At 39.4% G+C, this 24,338-nt stretch overlaps 1 protein-coding gene across 2 annotated transcripts in view; it reads left to right on the forward strand.

Moving 5' to 3' along the window:
* The window catches only part of mgat4c (mgat4 family member C), a 148,211-nt gene extending 145,564 nt beyond the window's left edge, over nt 1-2,647 (forward strand). For both annotated transcript variants that reach the window (XM_084734277.1, XM_084734278.1), the window contains one exon: nt 790-2,647. In XM_084734277.1, coding sequence (XP_084590403.1) covers nt 790-1,946 — 1,157 coding nt within the window. In that variant the 3' untranslated portion in view covers nt 1,947-2,647. The remainder of the gene's footprint in view (nt 1-789) is intronic.
* Nucleotides 2,648-24,338: the final 21,691 nt, after the last annotated feature.

The following is a 24,338-nucleotide window of genomic DNA, read 5'->3' on the forward strand; positions in this document are numbered from 1 at the left end:
GAATGAACTCAAATCAAAAGCTCTCCGTTCTTGCACTGTCTATATGCAGGTTACCGTGAAAATGGTGGCAGATTTAACATTAAAACTGGCAGTAATATTTGAAAAACGCAGTCTTCGATTCCACAGAGAAGTAAACAAAAGCAGTTTCTCCTTTCTAGCTGATGATCGTGGATTTGGTCGCCTAAAATAATTATCATACCTCTTGAGTGTAGTTAGCTGAAGTACGCAAATGATAATTCTTAAACACTTTGAGCCAGCTGAGAAATCAGAAAAACTGAAATGAAAACTGAAAGCTTTATCTCAGAATTGGTCAGACAGTCATATATGACATGAATATGCATAGAATAGATGACAGAAATACACTTAATAATGTGGGAAAAGGAAGCGCACGGACTGGATGAAGCACCGTGGATCTTGAGATGGTCACCAGTCAGACCAGCCGGGCTGTTTTCACCTCAGGATGAGAGCTGGTAGCTAACTAAAGAGAGATGCATTGACAAAGACAAAGCTTAATCCATGTCCCACACCACTGGCCTTATTATTTAGGTTTTAGAAAGACTACAAAACAGACATCACCCTACAAACTCATAAGACACTGAGTGTTGCTCTAATTAGATCTCCATGCACACCACATCAACCGCTGTTTGGAGGAGGAGCTTAGCAAAAGGTCAATTATTGGTCTTTTCAAACCTATCATAGCATTGTCTATACAGTATATTTAAAATTGGTCATTTGCAAGCATTTCTGTTTACTTTATAATTATATGAAATGCTTTCTTTTTGTTCACAGAGTATCTCACCATTGGACTGTCATCAGTCAAAAGAAAAAGAGGAAACTACCTCCTGGAGACGATCAAATCCATCTTTGATCAGTCTAGTTATGAGGAACTCAAAGAGATTGTGGTTGTGGTCCACCTGGCAGACTTTGACCTGGTCTGGTGTGAGAACCTGGTGCAGGAAATCAGCAGGAAGTTTGCTCACCACATCATAGCCGGACGCCTCCTGGTGATCCAGGCCCCAGAGGAGTACTATCCATCTCTGGATGGGTTGAAAAGGAACTATAATGACCCGGAGGACCGGGTCCGTTTCCGCTCTAAGCAGAACGTGGACTACGCTTTCCTCCTGAACTTCTGCACAAACCTGTCTCACTTCTACATGATGCTAGAGGATGATGTGCGCTGCTCTAGGAACTTCCTTACAGCGCTGAAGAAGGTGATCACCTCCAGAGAAGGTTCCTACTGGGTCATGCTGGAGTTCTCCAAGCTGGGCTACATCGGGAAGCTGTACCACTCCAAAGACCTGCCACGTCTGGCTCATTTCCTCCTCATGTTCTACCAGGAAATGCCCTGCGACTGGCTCCTCATCCACTTCAGGGGTCTGCTGGCCCAGAAGGACGTGATCCGCTTCAAGCCCTCGCTGTTCCAGCACATGGGCTACTACTCCTCGTACAAAGGAGCAGAGAACAAACTGAAGGATGACGACTTTGAAGAAGACTCCATAGACATTCCTGACAACCCTCCTGCCAGCCTTTACACAAACATCAACGTCTTTGAGAACTATGATGCCACCAAGGCTTACAGCACTGTGGACGAGTACTTTTGGGGAAAGCCTCCTTCCACCGGAGACTTCTTTGTCATAGTCTTTAATAAATCTACCAAAATTAGTAAAATTAAGATTGCTACTGGTTCTGATGACCGTCAGAATGACATTCTTCACCATGGAGCTCTGGAAGTCGGAGAGAAACTAGTCGGGACTAAAAAAGGGAAACAGTGTTCCTCTTATATCACACTAGGGGAGTTTAAAAATGGCAACATTGAGGTTCAAGATGTAGACCACAAAATTGCCTTTGACATTGAGTGTGTGCGCATCGTGGTGACAGCCAGTCAGAAAGAATGGCTCATAATTAGAAGTATAAGTTTATGGACTACACAACCCCCCAGCCAATGAGGACTATACATAAAGACTCTTAGTATGTCATAGAGGCAAATGTTTTTATTATTATTATTTACAAATGTATGTATTTCCAGGTTTATTTATTCATTTTGTATGTATTTATTGATACTCATTTTGATTGCCAAATCAGTCTATAGTTTTTTATACCTGCAAGTTGTAACTTTAGTGGAGCATCTTCAGAGTCATTCTTAAGGACTGTTCAACTGACCTCAGAGTATTCATGAACGTATGTTTTATTAAATGTTCCATAAGCCTTTTTTTGTCAGCTTTTGATAGCCATCTTTAGTACAGGGCTGGGCGATAGTTCAGTATTATGTTGTTTTATGTTTTACCAACTTTCCTCTATCCACGATAAGGCTTTAATCGTCTATATCTGTCTTATAGTCAACGACTTCTATGAAAAGACCAAAACAAACTATGAAGAAAATCTTCTGATTGACTGAAATTCTACCTACTCTTCAACCAAACGATTGGTCGATGGGGAAAAAAACTCCACAGTGCAGACCTACCTACCTAGATACTACATGTAAGTTACTCAGTGTTACCAAGCAAATGAATTCCTGCTGTTTGACCATTTCTTTTTCACATGTAGCTCTATCATTACCTTCAGGGCATCTCTATCAAGTAAATTTATATACAGCAGGAAAAAAAACACACACACACATACTTTTGACACACACTGACTTACATATATAAACAAAGCTCAGTGCTAACACATCTTGCACTGCAGTACAAACATCAAGAAAAAGCAACGTGATAGAACAGTTACCGGCATCTGACCTTCTACTCTCATTATTTTGTTGGCTTCAAAGACAGTTCACAAGTTCATCTAGTTTCTCTTAACTGTCCCACAATATTACAACATTAGACCAACATCACCACAGCTTGCGGTAGTAGCCACATTAACAATATGCTAACACCAAAATCAATCGGTTAACCCACAAAATAAACACCACAACAACATAAATCATGGCAAAACTTACAGCTCCAGGACCCCAACCCTCACTGACAAAGTAAAAACCATAACGTGATTTTGTCATCAAAACTCAACTTTTTTCAACTCAGGAGCAGAGTACATGTTCAGTAAAGAGCCCGTCACTTAAAAATATAATACATCAGGTCTGTGTGTCTGTACATTATCAGATGAAGAAGTGATTCTTTCCTTATTTAAGTAACACCAGCGACTGTCCGTCCAGTGAGAAAAGTCAAAATGTATTTTTAAAAAAAAGATGTGATCATTTCCAAATATTCTGCTTTAATCCATATTTGTTGGCAGTTAGCCTTTCAATAAGAACATTCTCACTGTGGTCAAAAAACTTGCACACTGAGAATTGCATACTTGTATTGACAGGGCTGTCTAGCAGCAACATAAATCGCATTTATGTTGACGACAGTGTTACATTCATTAAAGAAAGCTGATCTATTAAAAAAGACTTATGTAGGGAATCACTTTACAAATTGAGGGTTTTGCTTAAGGATTTTTAATTTCTTTATGTTGTGATAAAATATGACAACAAACATTCAAAACTTCATTTGAAAAACCTCAATAGAAGCATTGACTGTAAAAAAAAAAAAAAAAAAAAAAAAAGACATTCTGTACAGCCCTACACATTTCCTTGCACCAAACATCAATTTTATCATTTTCATTATACATCAGTGTCAATATATAAATATCAAAATAATTTAGTATTTAATGTAAACATTTCAACCATATCGCCCAGCCCTACCGTGACAACATGTTTGAAGGATCTTCGGGAAGGTGCTTCAAGTGCGGAATGAAGACAAATCTAACTTAGGGAACAGCAAAGTGAGCAAACAACTGATTTACGACAGTTTTAATTTTATTACATTTGATCATTGCTGCTTTTCTAAATATCATGAATCACTTATTATTTATAAACAAGGGGAATGATTGCTATTGTGATGTGTAACTTAAGATTCTTTGCAAATGAAAATACCATCCAACAGTTTTTCGTGACTGATATTGAGCCTGCACATGTGTAGCCCTGGGACTCTCTTCCAATTTGGCCCTTTATTATTTTTCTCCCTGAAACCCCAACAGGAAAGCATGAGAGGTAGTTGTTGCCTTGAATATTCATCATGTCACACATAACTTTTTCAGCTTTAAATATTCTCTCCTGGTTTAATCATCTTCCTCTTTGTGTTTTAGGCAGCTGTGTGAGTGGGCTGAGCTCTTTTACTAGCACTGTATGTTCCGTCAGAGCTGCTGACAGGAGAACAATGTTTGTTTTCACCCATCTTCTCCAAGAGCTGAGATTAGATTGCACAGTGAAGAATGGGCCAGGTCTGCTCTTAGGTCTCTTTTTTTCCACCACAGCACAATTTTCCCTCAGTAAATTGGTCTGTGTTTGCCTCACTCTCTACACCAGCAAAACAACATCTCCCCTGAAGCTATAGGATCTCAATTCGTTCTTTCCCCAATGTTGCGCTCTCACAACTTCAATGTTTCTGCTCCTACATGGTTGCCCCTCTCTGATCTTTGCTCCCAGTTCATACAGTCTTGCTGCTGCTTTGGGGAAACTCGCTTGGTTTTCCTTTGAAGATCCTTTTAGAATTCCCCACCTTGCTTTACGTTGTTTAGCAGTGAACATTTGCAGGAATTAACACTGCACATGTTAACTCATCATCGCCGTGATCCTCGAATCATTTCAGAGCCGTGCTTTGAAAATAACCTTGTCATTTTCCATGTTCGTGTAATTATGATCTGTCGGTGAGCAATGTTCAATGACAGATTCATTTCTACATTGAAATGGCTTCAAGAAATCGCTCAACAATGCAATAAAGAGGTAAATGTTTACATACACTGACGTTCTTTAGGAACATGATGTGGAGACAGATCATTATTAAGCATGCTGCGACATTTTTCTGAAGCTTTGTTCCGCTGTTGCATTAGCCACCTGTTCCGTGTTTTCCCTCAAGGTCTTGTTCAGTGTCACAGATCGAGACCTTTCGCAGATTGGCTTGTACCGCCACCTCAATATCCTTCCTCAGCAAATCCCCCATGTGCTATCTGAAATGAAATTAGAATGCCCACCACCTCACAATATGGCGTATTGTTTTTCCTCAGCATTTCCCCTGAAATGTCGCCATTCATTTTGGTGAATGATTCCGTGACCTGCATGGATCAGCTCCTTGGAGGGGATCTTGTTTGAATGGATGATGCTCAGAAACACAATCTACATTGTGCTGCGCGTGTGGTATTCTTTATGACGCACACCATGGTGCCAATTCAGCCCAGTATTACCTGCTTATGAGCTATAAACACATGATGTCACCGCAGGGCAGTTAGCTGTTTTACAAGTGTAATGGATGGCTTTGATACGCCTCGTGCCCAAGTAGAGCAGCCGTGTTGTGAGGCTGATATTTCTGGAGGAGAAATTGCTGTCTGATCTTTATTTGAAATAAGATGCCAGCCAAAACTAGCTGCACGCTGCAGATTTATGGACAGATTTACATCTTGGGGATAACAACAAAAGCTGCATAAATTCCTCAACTGGGTGTCAGCAAACTGCTGTGCACAGCATTCTTTACTATTGGCAGCATGTTTGGAAACCACAATCCATACAGGGCCTTGAGTGAACAGTGTGCACAGGATTAGATGTACTGTACATTACACTTAACACTTAAGGAAAAACTGCTAGCTAGTAAATGGCCATCTTCACTGTCCATTTGTCACAATCGGCAGATCTCTGTAAGAAAAAGGGCAGAGGTTTGTAAATCACTTGCAGACAGGTAACTGTCTAAGTTTGTTTAATTATACAGGCTGTGAGGGTCCGAAGCCCAAGGCTCCAAGCAAGTGATGAATGTGAATATGATATGTGGATCCTGAGTTCTTTGAAATGTGAGCTGTCTTCCAGTGGAGCATGTACAAAGTGCATGAACAAAAGCATTTTCAGTGGATAAAACAACTCCTTTTGTACATCAGGATCTATGAATTATTGTTTAGCTTCTGCTAATGACATTGTACTGGGTTTGTACCATTGACATAAATAGAGATGGATGCCGCAGCTCCACATCTTCCCCCTGTACAAAACTGAAGCCAAAATATCCTGTGTACGAGTGCTGCCATCTTACACCCATGACATCATTTAGATGGCTGATGGCTGCAGCGGTCTCACTCAATACTGGACCAGTTTCCAAAATTATTGCCCCCATTAGTCATTTAAACACAGGAAAATAGGATCCAGGTTAAAAAATATACTAATGTTACCCTTTGTTTACCTTGAAATCACCTTTACCACAAAACAAGGTCTTGGTAGAGTCTTTACCACAAAAATGTTGTGGTAAAGACATGCTGTGGAAATGACATTTTAGCTAATTTTGCAGGTAAATGGCAGCTAGCAAGATCTGCTGTAATGTAGTTCAAAATATACAATACACCTGGTGTGAGGGGTCCAACCTGTCAGCTGTTTTGTTCAGCGTTGCGGTAAGGACACATTAGTATGGGACAGATACATTTAGATTAAAAAAAAATGCTAAAAATAAATCAGTAATCAAAAAAAGATTCTAATATGGTTTTAAGCAATATTCGAAATGCTTTGGCTTTACTTTTGGGAAGCTGTCATGTCGTCCATTTCTAACATATGTCAATGGTTTGTATGTAGAAGCCTACCGATACTACCTTACAACAGGTTTGGAGTTGACATGTGCTGTATATCGTCAAGTGGAGCGAGTGTGTTTAAGATGTTGTTTCTGTGTCTGTTTTACTTTCCATCGTTCTCTAAATGGTACTGTATTGTAAGATGACATATATTTTTTTACACGTATCATTTCAAATGTTGTATTGTATATATTGTATTTAAAATGAAATTAGATTAAACGAATGAATGCCAACTTTGTGGTCCGTTGACTGCTGAGACAGAACTGTGTGCAAGAGAGCTCAAGAGAGCGTAACATATTGAATATGTGTCTGCAGCGTCAGGGCTTGAATATTGGTTTGAATGCCTTGAGGAAAACAAAACACTATTTACATGACCCTGAATCAAAAGTGTTGTCCCTGTTGTCTTTGCCTGAACCTTTGTTTCACTGTTCAAAATGTTTATAAATAAAAGTAGAGGATATTCATGGTGTATATTTTAAATTTAAAGAAAAAAAAAAACATAACTGACATTTGCAGTTCCTTGAAACTTGCGGAGAGGAAGCCTGTTTGACTCAGATCTTGCTGTAGCCAAAAGCAAAATTATACATTATTCATTTCAATATTCATATGCTTTCTGCTTTTTTAACTGCATGCTTAATGAAGGTGTAGGGTTGCTGCTAGGGGGGATACTGTGCTGTTTAAAGCTTCATGCTCTTTGTGTATTTGTCAAAAGGGTTCGTACATTTTCTGATATAAAGCACATTGTCAGACACCTGAATATGGCTGAGAACAGAGAAATAATCACTCTGGAGCGGTGCAGTTGATGAAACAGTTTATTCAATGCAAGTTACTGTATTTTTTTTTTTTATTGTTGGCATAAAGAGAAACATGAGGCTCATGCATGGTAAGCGCGTGTTTACCCTCTAGTGCCTGGGGTGCTTTACCTCAAATCACGCCATCACTTCTTCAACTGTTGTAAATTAGTGAATGTATAGACGTGATACACTCAGGTGACCAGATGTCGTGAAAAGTTCAGGACAGTCCCATATTACAAGCAGTTGTCCCAAATCCAAAATCCTGCCCTTGTGTCCTTAAAATTATAGCAATAGAATAATGCATGAATTTATGAATATATTTAGATTAAATCAGTTATGTAGGCTATAATTACTGCTTTTATTCTTAAATACGAAAGCATATTATTAATATATTTTTACTTGTGGGAGGAATTTGTGATAAAATATGTCTTTAAAAATGTGTTTGTAAGCTCCTACACTTTAATGACAATCTTAGCTGCTGAAAAGATGTTTAATGACTCTAACACACCCATCACTTGTGCCAAGACACAATGCTTTATGTCATCCTTAAATTGTGTTGCTGTAATTGTTCTATTTTAATCCTTCTGATGTGGCATAGATATCCCCAACTCCATGTCCCAAACTTCACCCATTCTCATCTGGTCAGCGTTTGATTTTCACAGCATCTCCGGTGGTCACAGAAGATAAAACGTCCAGATTTCCAAGTTCAAGGTCACTGTGAGCTCACATCTATCCCATTTTCATGACCAATATTATTACATCTTGTACAAGCGTCCACTTGGACTCGAGGATGACTAGATTTTTTATTTTAGGGGTCAAAGGTCACTGTGACCTCAGAAAACATATTTTTGCCTATAGCTCAAGAATTTATATACTAATTATGACAAAATTCACACAAACGCCTAATAAGATAAAATGAGAAAAGATTAACTTCACTGCAGAGGTCATAATGTTCAGCTCTCTATCAGTCCTTTGGACTATGTGACAAATAGTGAAGAGAGCATGTTTCTCACTGGAATTATTCACTGGAATTGTTGTTCAAACAAACGGAAGTGACAATCATTGCTGTCATGACAAAAGTAAATGCACATTGATTTAAGACTAAGAATGATAATACTTCTGTTGAAGCAGTACAGAGATAATAGGATTCATACATCGATGTCTTCAGATTTCTTAAACTTTTTCTAAAGAAAGGTCCTAAAAATAGGTCTTACTTCACAAAGGTTTGTGAGAGAGAAATCAAAAATTCCCAAACAAACATTAAAAGATGGTGGAGCGGGGTCAGTGCTTTTATCTTCGTGGCCATCAGAATCAGAATCAGAAAGTGAGCTGCTTTTTTTAGAATTAACACAGTCTGATGGTTTATATTATCTAGAAGCAGAAAAACCATGAAACACGCTGACAAATTTAAACACCAGTGTGTGAAGCCTAAAAACAGGTCATTATTTTCATGAAGAGTTCTCTTCATCAGCGTCTTTAAAAAGTGTTACTAAAATGCTTAGTTTGTATTCAAATTTTAAATATTTGCTTTTATTGTATCTACCAAAGAATTCATGATTCCAAAAAGCTGACTACAATGGCTCTAATTTTTTAAATAAATTACTTAGAAAACTCCCACTGAGGCAGCCATCCTCTGAGGCTGAACCTGGCAGCCAGTGCCTCCAGGTCCTGTTTAATTGCCCTACATCTGATCTCAGATGCTGTCCAGACAACCACAGACACACATATAGTCTCAAAACTGACCTAGATCTCTGAGACACTTAAAACAATGAATACATATTACAAAAAATAAAGATATGCACTGAAATCTATTTGATTTGTGATGTGTTTCTGTCTTGAAATTAATTGTAAGCTATAAATAATCACACTGTGAAGTCAAATTATTTTTTGTAAAGACCATAATGTTACATAAAACAGTGAAAATAATTCTTAAAAATATTATAAATTATAGAATTATTTTGTAATTTAGACCCCATAATATTATACAGCTGAAGACACTCAAACAACACTCAAATGAGCCTAAGTGTGCTCTTCAGTGTTTGTAGCTTCTGAAAACTTTGGTGGAGGCCAGAATCTTTGTAAAAACTGCTTAAGTGGGTTTTAAGAAGGAATTTCTTCTAAAGAACGGCTGGTGAATGTGGCCCAATGTCCATAACAGCTTAACAGTTTCTAATCATTTGACATACTGTCAAGGCAAGATGCACATTATGACTTATTTTGATTTTTGATCAGGCAATAACAATACTTTAATGGCCACCATCTTTTTACAATACTAGGGTGTACAGTATAATGTTACATTAACATGGTCTTGCACTGAGGCCACACAGCCTGCATGTACCTGTGTGACAGCTGCCTCGTTGAACTATCTACACTGAGTTTGCAGAAGAATTTTGAAGGGAAGAAAAGAGCTGTAACAGTAAGCAGTGTAAGCGTGCTGCTCAGACAGCCAGAGTGGTCAAGCCGTCATATCACAAGAACCCTGACATTCATCTTTATCCAAAATATTTGTTTTGTGTTGGAAACCTTTTGACATGCAGACAAAAACAACTCAAAACTGAATGAATCTTTTATAATAAAAGATGCCCTACAGCATGTAGCAACAATATGACATACAGGTCCACTTGCAATAGTTTTTTGGAGCCTTCAAGCACATACAGAAGCCAAAGTATGGAAATAGAATGATCAAGGAGGCCTCTCACATCCAATGCTGTTGCCATCCTTTCATTCCTGGTTGATGACTTTGACACCTTAAAAACAGTTAAAATTCAGTTCAACACTTCACCAAACTAAAATGAACAATTTCATTTGTAGCTGTAAAATGTCTCATTGATTCTTAAAGTGTTTCATTTCAGGAGCATGAAATCTGTTAATTGAACAGATTGGACATTAACAGTGTTGTTTCTAACTCCAATTAGGTGTTTTAAAAGGACCATTTGGCATATTACAATTCACAACTAGAAGCAGTCATTCAATAGAGCACTGATCCCTGCCAGGCAACAGATGGTGAAGCACCTACTGCAATACCACCACAACTGCCAAATGCAAACAGCAGAGACTTGCAAAGTTCTGCCAACATTAAAGTAACATTAACAAAATTTCAAACTGAAGCAGTTGTTGATCACTTGCAGCCTTTCAGCTGTCAATGTTAAAACAAAACACAGCAGTTAAAAAATAGAATTACTGCCTCACATTTTTCTCCACCAGCAAGACAAGTTAGAGTTTATGTAGAGTTTATGTAATGTAAGTTCCCACTGTACATGCATGACCCCAGTGAAAAAAATCCAGTGATAAGCATGCTGTCTTCACTTAGAGACTGATATTACAGAGGAGGACAGAGGACTGATAGAGAGCTTGGTGGGGTCACTGTGGCCTTTACCTTTAGATTTTGGTGTTAAAATGTCAATCATTTCATGCCAGAGTCCAAGTAGTCGCTTGTGCAAAGTTCTAAGAAATTCCCTCCACAAGAATGGGATGACCTGAAAACATAATATCTGGCATGGAGCCTTTAAAAAAAGGGTTTTCAAGGTTTTTACAAAACTGTGAATCACAGATGTCTGTCAGCGTACAGTCATGAATTTACGCAGGAAAAATCAGGCTGATCAGTCCAATAGAATTGGTATGCACTCACATGCAAACACTGATGCAAACACATAATCACCTGCAAAAAATATACAAATACAGGATAAAATTAAATTAATAGGTAAAGACTTCATGAAAGTTCAAGAGAAATACAGGACTTGTGATCAGAATCACAGTTATTAAAGGTTTTACAAAAGGTTTGATTATGATAATGGAGTCAAGTCTCATTCTCAGTTTAACACCTTGAGGTTTTTATAGCAGTACCCGCACTATTTCAGAGACCTGGAGCATTTTGTCACAGTCCTCCCTGCCTCTCTCCATCTGCTGTCCTTCAAAGTCATCCAGAACCAAATGGAAGGTAAGCGTACATGACAGCTGGCTACCTGAGAAACCACAGCTAATGCACACTATGAAGGGGCCAGGGTAGCAAGCAAAAAACCAATATCCCACATAACAAGACCCGCACTGTGCACAGCGGGAGACATGGGCCAATCAATTGCTGTGGTTGCCATGGTGCTGCCAGCACGTACCTACACAGGAGGGCAAACCCCACATGATACCCGGCTGATATGGCTTGTGTGGATTTCCTCATTTGCCTTTTGATCTGCCCTGCTCCAGTGCCTTTGGGAATCGGCCTCTGTGGTGGGATTTTAATTCCACCTCACATTCACTATCCGTCTATTAGGAAGCAGCAGCAACGTGTGCAGCAAATCAAAAGAACAATGACCACGGCCTGTTTGATTTGTTTTGGCCGCTTCTCCTCTCGAGGCACAGGCGTAATATGATTTCAAGCACACACCAGTGCAGCATCAAAGCATCGTCAATAGATTTTGATTAGTACATTCTGTGCTGTGTGTTTCATGGAGCGTTTGCATCACAGACCCACACGAGCCAGGTGCTCAGGCTTAGGTGGGGCTAAGCAGGGGAAATGGATGCAAGGAGATAAAAGACATGTTGGAGAAGCTGAAAAGAAGTGCGATGAACAGACAAATGCTTACACACAGGGATTTAAGAGTATTGAAGTTGAAGCGAAGCTAAAGGCGAGGAAACACGAAGCAGGCGCAGGTGATGAATGAGTCGTAATAACCTGGCGAGGAACTTGTGATTGTGTGTCTAGCGGTGATGGAGGGGTCCCTCAGTGTTCAGGTGCTCTCTGGTTGATGAGTAGCCAGTTACAGCAGATACCAAGAGGCCCGCGCCAGTATGCGCTGCTGGGTATTGAACCAGTTTCATGATGGGAAAGGGAAAGGATGCATCCTTATCTGCCAAATCTGGGATGAAAATGGCTGAGGGTGAGGATGAAAGCGCATCAAGCGTTCAATCATCGTTTGTTTCCAGGTGGTGGCGAATCAAAGCTGTGTGAAGAGGAATATGCACATGTACAGAATGGAGATTTGAGCTGCTCAACTTGGTGAAGCAGGATGATATATATAACTGGCTAGGTCACAAGTTTAATTACACGGGTTAAGCCGCACTCTCCCTGCATAGATGATCCATTGCAGTGGTGCAGACAACCTAAGAAATTCTTTTCATTTGCTGTCATGATGTTGAACATTAACAGGGAAGCAGCCCAGCAGAACACTGTGTGCTTCACTTTAACTACTCCCATGGCATTTACAGGGTCTTCATGAGGAGTGGAGATGAAAGGAACAGTGCTGCAGGCGCTGTTGGAGCCAGCTCCTTCCTTAGAGTGGATAGTCCCTACGGCGAATGAGGGTTTAATCGCTCCCAATTGCTTTGCCTCACAAAGGTGTGACCCCCCCACCTTCCTGCTACCACCACCACCATCCTCCCATCTGTCTCTCATTGTTGCCAGCGAACAATCTTGCCGCAGGGAGATGTGCTGCCACTTTTCCTCAGTCCCTTTTTCCCTAAACCTCCACTTTCAGCTTTGGAATGCCTTCATCCTGCTGGGAACCAGGAAAGGAGTAATCAAAACAATTACCCATAGTCCCATTTTGTTTCATAGGAGACTTGTCTTTTTTTCATGTGAATCTTCAGCCCAAATGAAACAGGTTGTGTGTCTTGGGGGCTTTTTGTGAAACATCACAAAGGCAGCAGCTGTCACAAAACAAGAAAAGCTTCAGTTGCATGCTGGTTCCACCAGTGGATTTATCACTTGGCTCTTTCAACAAGAGATCCACAACCAATTACCAAAAAAACAAAAAAAAAAGGAGAGGAGAAAACACTGTGTGAACCAAAGCAGTCACCTTGATATATTCACACAAACTGTCATGAGAAGACATCCTCTCATCAAGAGCTGTGGAAAATATAGCAAGCTAGATCAGCATGTAGAAACAAAGCAGCCACACTGCATATGTTTCACTACTGTTACCTCTAGGGATTGTTATCTATTTTCACAAAAAGGAGGAAAAAAAAAACACGAAAGGACTGTCTCAATGCCAAGCTTACCTTACGATGTGTCTCGTGATCCAAACAGCAGAAAAGAAAAGCTACACAAAGTCTTGGCAGATCAAGGGATCTTTGACTTTGATGAGACAAAATGAGCACACCACGAGATATAATATGTTGCCTGGCCCTCCCCACTGCCCGCTGTTCATATCTATCCCCTACAGTAACTCTCATACTCCCGGGCATGTCGTCTGAAATTGTAAAGGCCTTAATTAAAGATTAATGTCAGGGTTTCTTGCATGCGCTGCTTAGATAACTCATTTCCCAGGGCGCATTGCTAAAAATCACCCAGGCTGGACACCAGATTTTTCAGCTTTCAGAACAAAAGCCCTCAGCTCTCTGGCCAACACCATCCTTTCAGCTGAAGGACAAGCAATAACAGCTCTGCTGCTCGCTTTGCAATGCCACCACTGTGACTGGAGCAGGGGGAGGTTGAGTCATTTTAATTATCACAGGCAGGCAAAGAGACACAATCAGCCGGTTGAAGGCCTGCCGCACTGACTCCTTGTCCCTCTACCCCTCCCAACAATTACTGATGCTCGTCTTCTTCATGGAGCCTGTTTATAATGTCAGGGCATGCCACTGAGTGGGGGATCTGTCGGTGAGAATCAGCCTCGCTCCGTACATCCCTCCACACAATGGAGGTGTAGATGCATGGTGTGTTTGTGCAGGCAGGGCCAATGAATCATGTGTATGCATGTGTGTTCATGTAAACATGTGTTTTGTCAGCAGTTTCAAATAGATATAGATGAGATCTGACCAACTCCAGTGCTGTGCCAGCAGTGCAGTAACAGGGGCTTGTTGGTCTCCTTTTCACATATCACCAGATCCTCCTGTGATGCTCCACAGTCACTGACACCCTAACCGCAGAGACATCATCTTCCATGTTCAACATGATGAGGCTCGCAGTGACCGAGCATTGTGGTGGGGTGAAGGATACCTTGGTGATCTGAAAGGCCTGTTATTTAGCTCTTTCTGCAGGATAGTCAAAAAAAAGGAAAAAAAAACTGAAAGAGCCTTGCTAAGATGAAAAACAAGCACACCTTGCGATATCCAGCAGGCTGTCCAGGCCAGCAGATTGCAGATACGGGCTTTCAAAGACAGAACGTCTATTCTGGGGGATGATATCTGATCATTTCTTTATTTGCTTAACATCTCAGATTCTAACATGACTGTATCATTTGCAAGTCCTGCTAGTGTGTGAGCAAATCTCTAGCCTGATATTTAGAGCGAATATCAGTTTCACTCATTGATTCAGTCTGGTTTTGCCTTTTTGTTAGCTGTTTTCTATGAAGGGAAGATTGATTTTCCCTTCTTCAATGGCGGCTGACGTGTCAGGTCACTCTGACGTCATAGTCAACAATGAAGCTCCTGTGTCAGCCTGCGTACAGTTGGCATAACTTACACCAGTGTACAGAGAATGGCAGTAAGAATACACAATGGCAACATTGTCGCTGTCCAGTGAAAATCACTTATCCTTCGGTAAGTGTTGGTGGTATATATAATTGCATACATACAACCACTAACATATACCAGTACAGTCCTGTTAACAGTTACTTCATTTGATCATGTTGCTGTGCACTACACTTATCCTATACTGACTGAGATATGTTTGGCTTTCTTTAGTGATATGTTGTCTGTCTGTCCATGTGAATGCTGACATACAGTTTCCCATGTGGAAGACAAATAAAGTATCTGATATTGCATCTTATCACATCGCATCTCCAGTGTGTCAACTTTTCATGAGCTAAAAAAAACAGCCATGTTTCAGCTCTGTGGCAAAACAGTTTTTAGATGATCCAGTGGCTTTATAAAGGCACAGGCTCACTGAAAGTGACAGTAGATGTGTTTGGGGAATTTTGGGAAAAGGTGACTATTTATAATACCAGTGAAAGTTTGGACACATCTTCTCATCCCATCCTAAGAAGACAGTGTGTGAGAGCATTTTTGCTTTTTATTGTCAACCCATGGTCTTCTCCTACACACCTGTCTACCTACATGTGTGCAAAAGTTTTTTGCTCTTTGATTTTAGATTCTTGAAACTTTTAAAGAATTTTTGAAAATTTTTTAACCTTTTCAGGTGGTGCTGGAGTCACGTCATTACCCACTTCTCATGTCCATGCCTTTTATATTTTATAAGCGCATTTTCCTCCAGCCTACATCTGGCACATCTCTGGGACTCTCCCTGGTGACGCAGTGTTCCTCCCCTAAAGGATAAGAACAACAATTTTCCTCCCTTCACAGTAAGTAAGGTTATGTTTTTAACCATTGTAATAAATACAAATATAAATTAACCAAAACACTTATTTAAAGGAAATTATTTTGACTGGACATAATGATATAAAATTAGCAAGAAAAAGGAAATAACTGAAATAATATGTTTCAGGGTGCCTTATAACACTTTTGGTGTCTGTCTGACCATTTAAAACAACAGGTGTACTTCAAAACAAGTGCATCAAGATGCTTTTGGTGTTTTTGGACCTGGAATGGTTTGCATGGCTTAAGAAATAGAACAGTTCCATCTCATAAAGAAGAACTCGAGATAAGTGGTTTTCACTGGACAGTGATGATATGCTTGTTGATGAGCAATAACCTGTGACAAGGTGTGATGATGCAGGAAAATAAGAGACAAGGTGGAGTTGATGATTTCCACAAACCAAGTCCATTGTTTTCCCATATTAGGAGACCTCACAGGGCTTTATCACTGTCTCAGTATTGACAATTACCAAAGAAACAAAGGAGCCACTGTGTTTAATTAACTCAAGGCAAATAATCAAGAAGATTTATTGAAGACTGTACCTGCTTGGCCCAGGTGGTGTGTTATCCCAACAGCCAAGGACCAAGGCTGGATTACCAAACAGCCAAAGTGAGAGAACTACCAAGCGCCAGGCCTACTGCGTGTCAACTGGTTTGCATGAACCTGATCAAAAATTTTGTTTGGAATATGGCCAGTTCAGGATAATATCATTAAATATGACGAGGGTCCTGTCTTGAAGGGGTCAAGTTTTGTGATCTTTATGGTTTCAGTTTTGTACTTCTGTGATAATTTTGTCAATGAAAATTTAATTTCATGACTAAATTGTGACAATGACATCAGTGAAAAAAACAAACAAACAACGATGATGAAATCTCTCCTCATTATTCCCTGATGAGTAAACATGAGCAGAAATAATTGGCTCTGTTCAAGCATACTAATAATGACGCATCAATAATTCCTTATAGATTCCTTTTCATATGATATGAAAGAATGTGCCCTTATCCTTATTTGACTCCAAAGCGTCTCCATGCTTCTCCATGTGTACCTATGTGAACTTGCACAGATGTTGTTTAGAGATGTTCTCACGGCTGTTTTCTTTGACAGATTTTAGGTAAAACATTAATGTGACTTCTTTGATCCCTGACAGAAAGTTTAACCAGCAAGTCAGCTTGTCCGATTCAAAAGGCTGTACTAGATGTTGTTGAGATCTGGGAGGTTTGTTATCCCTGACATCCTTCTCGGTGATGATCATAAGGGGCAACCTCCAGGGCTGAAAAACAAAGTCAACGCAGCAGCCAAAAACTGCATGTCCTTGAATGACCACTTGAGTGAATCGCAATAGGCCAGCTTTACAGCATTCATAAACATTTTTACAGTCTGGTACAAAAAACTACATTGATCTCTATGGCTTATTGCTCCATGCATGACAACAAAAGGAGAATGTTTTTATAACTAGCCCATTTAAATTAAATTCAGGCTCAAAGTTATGCATAATTAAGGATGTGTCAGCTTTGAGTGACAGGTGGGTACCATCACAGGTGGCTAGTCACTAAATAACATTGGTGATATATTAAGACATCAATTTACTTGCAGAACTTGCAGATAATATGATAGCATCTATTATTTTAGGCTTTAATTGGTTGTTACCTTTGTTGAGTGATGTACATTTTCAACCTCTTACTAGAAAAATACAAGTTCTAAGTTGTCTGGAATGCAGCATTAAGTTGAGTCAGGCGCTGCCAAAACCTTGACAGCCAGAGCAACCACACTGAGAGCTTCACTATGGCTCTTCACAAACCTACGGTTGATGTCACATAGACTACGCCCGTGATTTATGCAGCCTATGGTTGATCAGCAGATGTTAACATAGTAGAAAACAGGTCAATTTTTTACTCATTTCCTACATTATTTAATGCTGTTTACTAATGTTCATCATTATATTGTAGGTCAGTTCATTTTCTATGAATTGTTCACATTATTCACATTAAAATACCCTCTGTTCCTCACAGCCTTTCAAGTGGGTTGGGTGTTAAAACAAATTTTCAAAAAGCAGGTGTTTTATGGTAGGGTCACATTTTTCACAGAAAAAACTTAAATCACACCAACTCTTTTCTGATTACATTCGATCTACAGGCACAATCGGCACATATGTCATTTACCCATCAACATCATTAATTAACCTATGATAAAGCATTTGAGTGGCCCTGCACTGTCGGACTTGTTTTCACCAGGCAAAGTGATGTTTGCGGTTCATATTGCTAAGCAGTATAGATGGTCAGGACATAAACAAAATCTTCAATTAATTATTTAAAAAGTCTGCATCTTCTATCAAATGTATATTTTCAATTATACATTTTTTTCGAAATGATTTAGTTGGAGGATGACTCGACGTTTTTAAGTTAGGTTGCTGCTTGGATCTGCACCCAAGCAAGGTATAATGTTACCACCTGTTAGCCCACCCTCAAAGGCTCTGATTAGCTTGGTTGTGGCTTTAACTGGGAAACCAGTCACCAGAGCAAAACCAAACATCTATGAATCAGTGACAGAATTAGAGAAGCAAGTGGTGATTCAGACATATGAAACCAGGACATCAAATCTCATTTTAGTTGTCAATATAGTCAGCAGTTAATTCGGATGGGGAACACTGACGCTATTAACAGGCATCACTTAGTCTTCATGTCATTTTGGAATTAAAACACCTTGAGTGTACCGAGTCTTAAGCCTCTCTTTCTTGTTGCAGGTTGTCTCTATCTGTTGTCCAACTGTTAGTAACCAGAGGCCACCACTCACAACTGATATTGACAGCCTTACCTGTGACATTAAACAGCTCTGACATGACTTGTCCCCTCATTGCCATTGCTGAAGGCTTCAGTAATGCTGCCCATATGTGAGGCCTAATTACTTTCTCAGCTGGCCCCTGCAACAAGGTCACACTTGTTATGCCACTGTCCCATCCACACAATCAGATTTCTCACAAAGGGAGCTAATCTCATTCCTTCACAAGCCATTATCTTGATCGGACTGGCTTTTTACGCAATTTGCAACGCTGTCCAGATGAGAGAATGACTTTCTTTTCGCAGGAGTGAAGACGCTCATCAGCATCCCACTGAGAAGTTTCAAACTGTCAGCCAACATCCACCAACTCCAAATTGGAGTTAAATTGAAGAGGCGTCCGGCTGGAGAAAGGCCAAGACAAGCGGGCCCGAGCATCGCTGCAGCGGCAGATGTCGATGAAGGTTTTTAATGGAGTTGAATTAATTCACGCAGGGTGTAATTTGTGCTGTGGATGTGGGAGGCGTACTAAGCCTGAACTTTTTCAGGGTCACAAGAGTCGTTATATTGATAGACATCTGCTGAGGCGGCCTGCAAATTTGCAAAAACTGACAGATCTGCTCTGATGTTGAGATAATGATAAATTGCAGTCCTCCAATGTGAAGCCTGTTGTAAAGCCAAATATGTGTTCTCACAAATGTTTGGCCAAAGCAAAGGGACACTATTAAAGTGTTCAACAAGTAAATAACTTACATAGATTTTTTTCCTAGTGTGATATACACGTAATGATTTAAAAACTGGCATTTTCATGTTTCTCAGCTAATAATAATGATAACTATAGGGCTGTTTTTCTCCAGTAGTCACAGACAACAACTGAGCCAAGATAGCCCACATACACAGACAGTAAAATCCCCAGTATTTTATCTCTTTAACCGAATCACACATAACTCCATTTGCATCATATTTGATACATGAGTATTTGATTATGATGCAATACATTCTTAAACAAACTAAATTAAGACTGAAATATGTAAGTTTAGTGAGGAAATGTAGGTATTGATCTGTTTTTTTATATGTATGTATGCAATGTATCAGCATCAGCAGCAAACAGTAATGAGCAAGTGAGTACTTGCTAATTCTGAATTTTAATTCTGAAATTCTGTATCATATTAGATACAAACAAGATATCATATGTAAATGATATAATTCATGATTTTTTTTTTTTTTTTTTTTTGTTTTTTAGATTTTTTCAAGTCCAATAAAGACTTTTATTTTAAAAAAGAAACAATTTTCTGTCAAGTATTTCGTGTGTCGTGTGTGTGTGTGTTTCTCTGTGATCTACTTTTGATAACTAATATAATAATTAATCCAGTATTTTTTCACTTTCATTCACTGAGTCTCCCCTGAAAACATTTGCCTTAGATATATCAGCAAACAAGATTATTAACTTGATTTAATTGTTTGTTAGTGTTGGTCTAGCCTGATAATCCAACTGCTTCTCATTCGAGGTCATCTGATGCTGCTTCATCATGGCCCTCTGTCTTATAATGATGCAAAAGGTAGGTAGAAAGCCTTTTTTAGCATGTGATTAATATTGTGAAACAGTCGCAGTTTGGTTAGGTTAACACATCAAAACTAATTGGTAAGGTTTAGGAAAAGACCATGGTTTGGGTTAAAAGTGGCTTATGGTATTCAAGAGAAAGACTGTTGATATTTGAGTTCAATAGCCAAACAAATGCACCCATTCTTTCAGTGCTCCTTCAGAGGATTTACTGTCCCCTCTGTTTATAGATCTGTCAATCATTTTGAGAGTGAAATCGGGTTCCAGTCTTGCTTTTTGAATGTTTGTGGTGAGGGCAACCCATATTGTTTATGTCTGCATCAAGGATTGTGCCCACATTGTGCTCATAAATCATCCATCCATCCACCAGCCACCTGAACGTATTATTTTCTTTGATGTCACACACGTCTACTGGTCCCTGCAGGCTATATTGACTTTTAAATGACTGAAGTAAAGAAAAATAAAAAGTCAGTTTTCCGGGTGGTTTCTTTCTTGTGTCTTACCCCTAATTTCCACCAGGCGCGGCTGTGCCACGCCACGGCTGTGCCACGCCACGGCTGTGCCACGTCACTCGGGCCATTCGCGTTTCAGACGCTTCCCAAAAACATCTCAACAATCAGCCATCTTTCTCCAGAGTTGCTTGTAACAGCTTTAACTTACTTCAGCTGTATTTACTAGCAAAAATGTAAAAATATGTTGATTTGTAAGCATAAAGCGGCTGTTGTGTAGATCAAAACTATGACCTTTCACTTTTTTTGCCCGCTACCATCACATTGAAGAGTCTGGAGCTCTGTGTAAGCAGCTCGATGCTCTGGGCCCAGTCCAAAGCAAAGTTACTGTAGCTCTACTTGATACTGAATCTAATCTGATCTAACCTGAGGCATCACACTGCCAATTTTTAGTATGCACTCTGAGTATAGGTTACAGAATGTGATAATTAATTAGTTGTGTAAAACACTGCAAGAGGAATACATGCATTGTCAGAATTAAGGTCAAGAGCAATTTCCTGTATTCTGGACTGGATATTAGCCTGGATATTAATATATCAGAATACAGAAAGAAGTTTCAGATTTATTTTTTAACCAGAAGTTTTTTCTCAAAAGACACTTTTTTTGCCTGTGTTTACTCCTGTCAACCAAAGCGTGGACTAGTGTTGTACTGTAGTACCACCTGCTGGTACATAGCCTACATGTGTGCACTTAACATCATGAAGGGTTTGACTAAAGGTTGGAGAAAAGAGAGGTAGGGGATGTGGTTCTCAAAAGGACACCTGACCCTTAGAGAAGGATTAAGGTTCCCTTCTGTAATGTTGAACTTTTATTAAAGTAGTATTTCACTGAATGGCAGGATATTTTCTCTTTTAACTACACACAGACACAGTGCTTTTTAAGTATTCAGGAGGCCTCCAACACTTCCTGCTGTGGGATCTGCTGTCCCAACTGTGATTCAGTCCTTTTATTCTGGAGACAGAGTGTAGGTTTTCATTTGTAGGTGAGAAAAGGCAAAATTACTTTATGAACAGTAACTCCCTGGATAGAGGATGAAATAGTACAATCTGGTCCGCTTCTTTTTTTTTTTTTTTTTTTTTTTTTTGCCAAGTTTCATTACGTTAAGGTGAGGTTTTTGTTCACCTTAGGTATCCAAAGACTTCTAGGTTTTTCAAATATAGCTAAATGACTTCTGGTGCCTCTGGGTGGTTAACTGTGAGCTCTGAAACGAAAACCTTCGAGCAAATCATCAGTGCTATTAGGTCTTAAGATGCTGTAATTCCACTGAGAAATTTTTACATTTTGTGAAATTACCTTTTGCTGCATGTTTTACATGGAAGTGTAATGCACCCAAAAAAAGCACCACAAGAAAGTATCTCTGGTGGTCTTCTTTGTGTATGGAAGTAAATGAAAACCTATTGATAGTACTTTTTGGACTTGGATAACCAGAGGTGGGACCAAGCGCCCTATTTAGACGATCTCTAGGACCATGGTCTACTGGTGGGTCTCATCATCCAGCAGGCTCCAGAGGCAAATGGTTATATTATTTTTCATTTTTTTATTTATTTATTTTTTTACAAAACTAGTTATTTTTATATCAAAATGTACTCAGAAATGTACAGAAATAACAAAATGTCCAGTTAAAACAGTTACAAAAAGTAGATCAGTTTTTGGGAGGTGGTCTGCAGAATTTTCTTTACATCAGAAGTGGCCCTTAGTTTACAAAAGGCTGTGAAGCCCTAAAGTGCATTGCACAAGTGCATTTAGGGTGTGTCCAAACTAAACTTGCAATGTAAATGGCATAGCTAATAAGGCACAGCTCATAAAGAGGTTGCATTTAGTCTCTTTATTAATCGCTGGTGTGTCCAGGGTGTAACATGAATGCAGCCTATCACAGTTTCACCTCTCATTTCCTGTAAGAGCCAGGTCTGCTATTTAAATGATGAATCTGGCATGTTGGAGACATAAACAGAGATGCTGGTAATGATGCTGGTACTGCAGTTAACCCACAGGTCAGGCGGGGCAGGTCATTAAAATTAACATTATGATTAATACCAGATGGGTATCAAGTGGATGAAAAAGCATGAAGCATCTCCCTGTGCACATTTACACACGAGAGACAGTAGCATGACTGCTGTGACAATTTCACTGTATGAACTCCAAGAGAGAGTGTGTGTGTGTGTGTGTGTGTGTGTGTGTGTGTGTGTGTGTGTGTGTGTGCGTGCGTGCGTGCGTGCATGCGTGTGTTACGTTTTTTTTCAAACTTTACATTTTGCATTCTACAGCTTCTTTTTTGATGACCACCAAACAAAACTAATTTTTAACTTCTTGGTTCTCTCCTGCAACTTGAGTGGATCCTGATGGATTGATTTAAAGTGGATCTGGGGGATTAAACGTCGGCTTGCTGAGAAGGAATAGCATTAAAGTTAGTGGATTCAAGAAATGAAGGCAAATGAACTGACTCATGACACAGTTTTTAAAATTTCAGGCAAAAAGCTAAAGTCCAAGTGAAGTCATTGTTGTTAAAGTCCTAGTCAAGTTGCACTTCTATTTTGATTTTGTTGAGACTAAATTAATCAAATTTGTGACTCAATTCCAAGTCATGTTCACACTGCAGCTAATGGCATCATCCACAACTAAATTTGCTCAATAAACAAAGCTGGCTGGTCTCTAATTAGATGTACATGAGGAAAATTAGCTAAAAGGTCTCAATCAGCCACATTAGTCTTAATCAAAAGCTAAATAGAAACATCATATGGCTACAGATTGCATTGACTTTTTCACTGGCGAAACTCAGAGTGATGATATAGTATGTACTGGAGCACATTCAAATGGAATATTGCATATTTATTTTTAACAAACAATAAAAATAGAAATAGAATAGTATGAAACTGACACTGGACCAAAGAAAGCATCTCTATTTCTGCTGTTCTTTTTTCTCTCCAATTGATTTCTTTTGATTCAGTTGCCATTTTCTGCCTGTGTAACTGTTTCAATAAGCTGTTCTTCTGCCTGAAGGGATACTTGTGTTTTTGAGACACTTTGCAGTCATTCACACTGTAAATCAGGCCATTGGACTAGTTAAACAACACTGCCATCCGCTGCCTGTGACGGGCACATACACTGTTGGTGGTCGCTGACATGAGAGGAATAATAATGGAGGCTGCCTATGGCCCGTACTGCCAATTTCATTTACCTTTATTTATGCAAAGTTTGACCTTTTCCTGCTACACATGAGCAATTTCACACATTCAAGTTCGACTGGAAGTTTACTGGAGCATTTACGCTTGTTACAAGTGTCTGACTCAAAGGCACCTTAGCAGTGATTGTTGAGGGAAAGTCTAAACAGCAGCTTTGCTCAACTTTAAGTGGATAAATATCTGTCTTAAGTGGATAAAAAGCAAGAATAGTGTACCTGAATATCACTTATTTTGTGCTTACTTTTCCTGCTGTACCACTCTCTCTCTGAGATCATTTATTCTTTATTTTTTCAAGAAAATTTAATGATTTATTTGGTGCAGTAGTAGAAACACATCTAAACTTTTCATAGTAAAGGGTTGATTTACCTTTATGATACCTAGCAATGTAGTTAGATAAAGTTTTACCTGCTGATGTTTTAAGATATCTGCTTTTGAGTTGTCTGCTGTCACCCTAATACAATGGAGGTGAATGTCATTTTCTTTTCTGGTGTTGAAGAGATTGAAAAAATTACAGTTTAAGTTTTTATTATAACCCCCTTTTCCACCAAAAAAAAAAGAGTCCCACTGAAAACCGAGGTCTAAAACCTCAATACCCAAGTAAGACCCAGATGCATGGCTTGATACCACTGTGAAAATGTTTTTTAGGATTTAGGTGACCCTTGAAAATGAGTGTGTAATAGTAACGTTAGTGGGTAGCACTAC

The sequence above is a fragment of the Lutjanus erythropterus genome, chromosome 13 (genome assembly GCF_056507025.1).
Source record: "Lutjanus erythropterus isolate fLutEry1 chromosome 13, fLutEry1.hap2, whole genome shotgun sequence".
In the NCBI taxonomy this organism is placed as follows: domain Eukaryota; kingdom Metazoa; phylum Chordata; class Actinopteri; order Lutjaniformes; family Lutjanidae; genus Lutjanus; species Lutjanus erythropterus.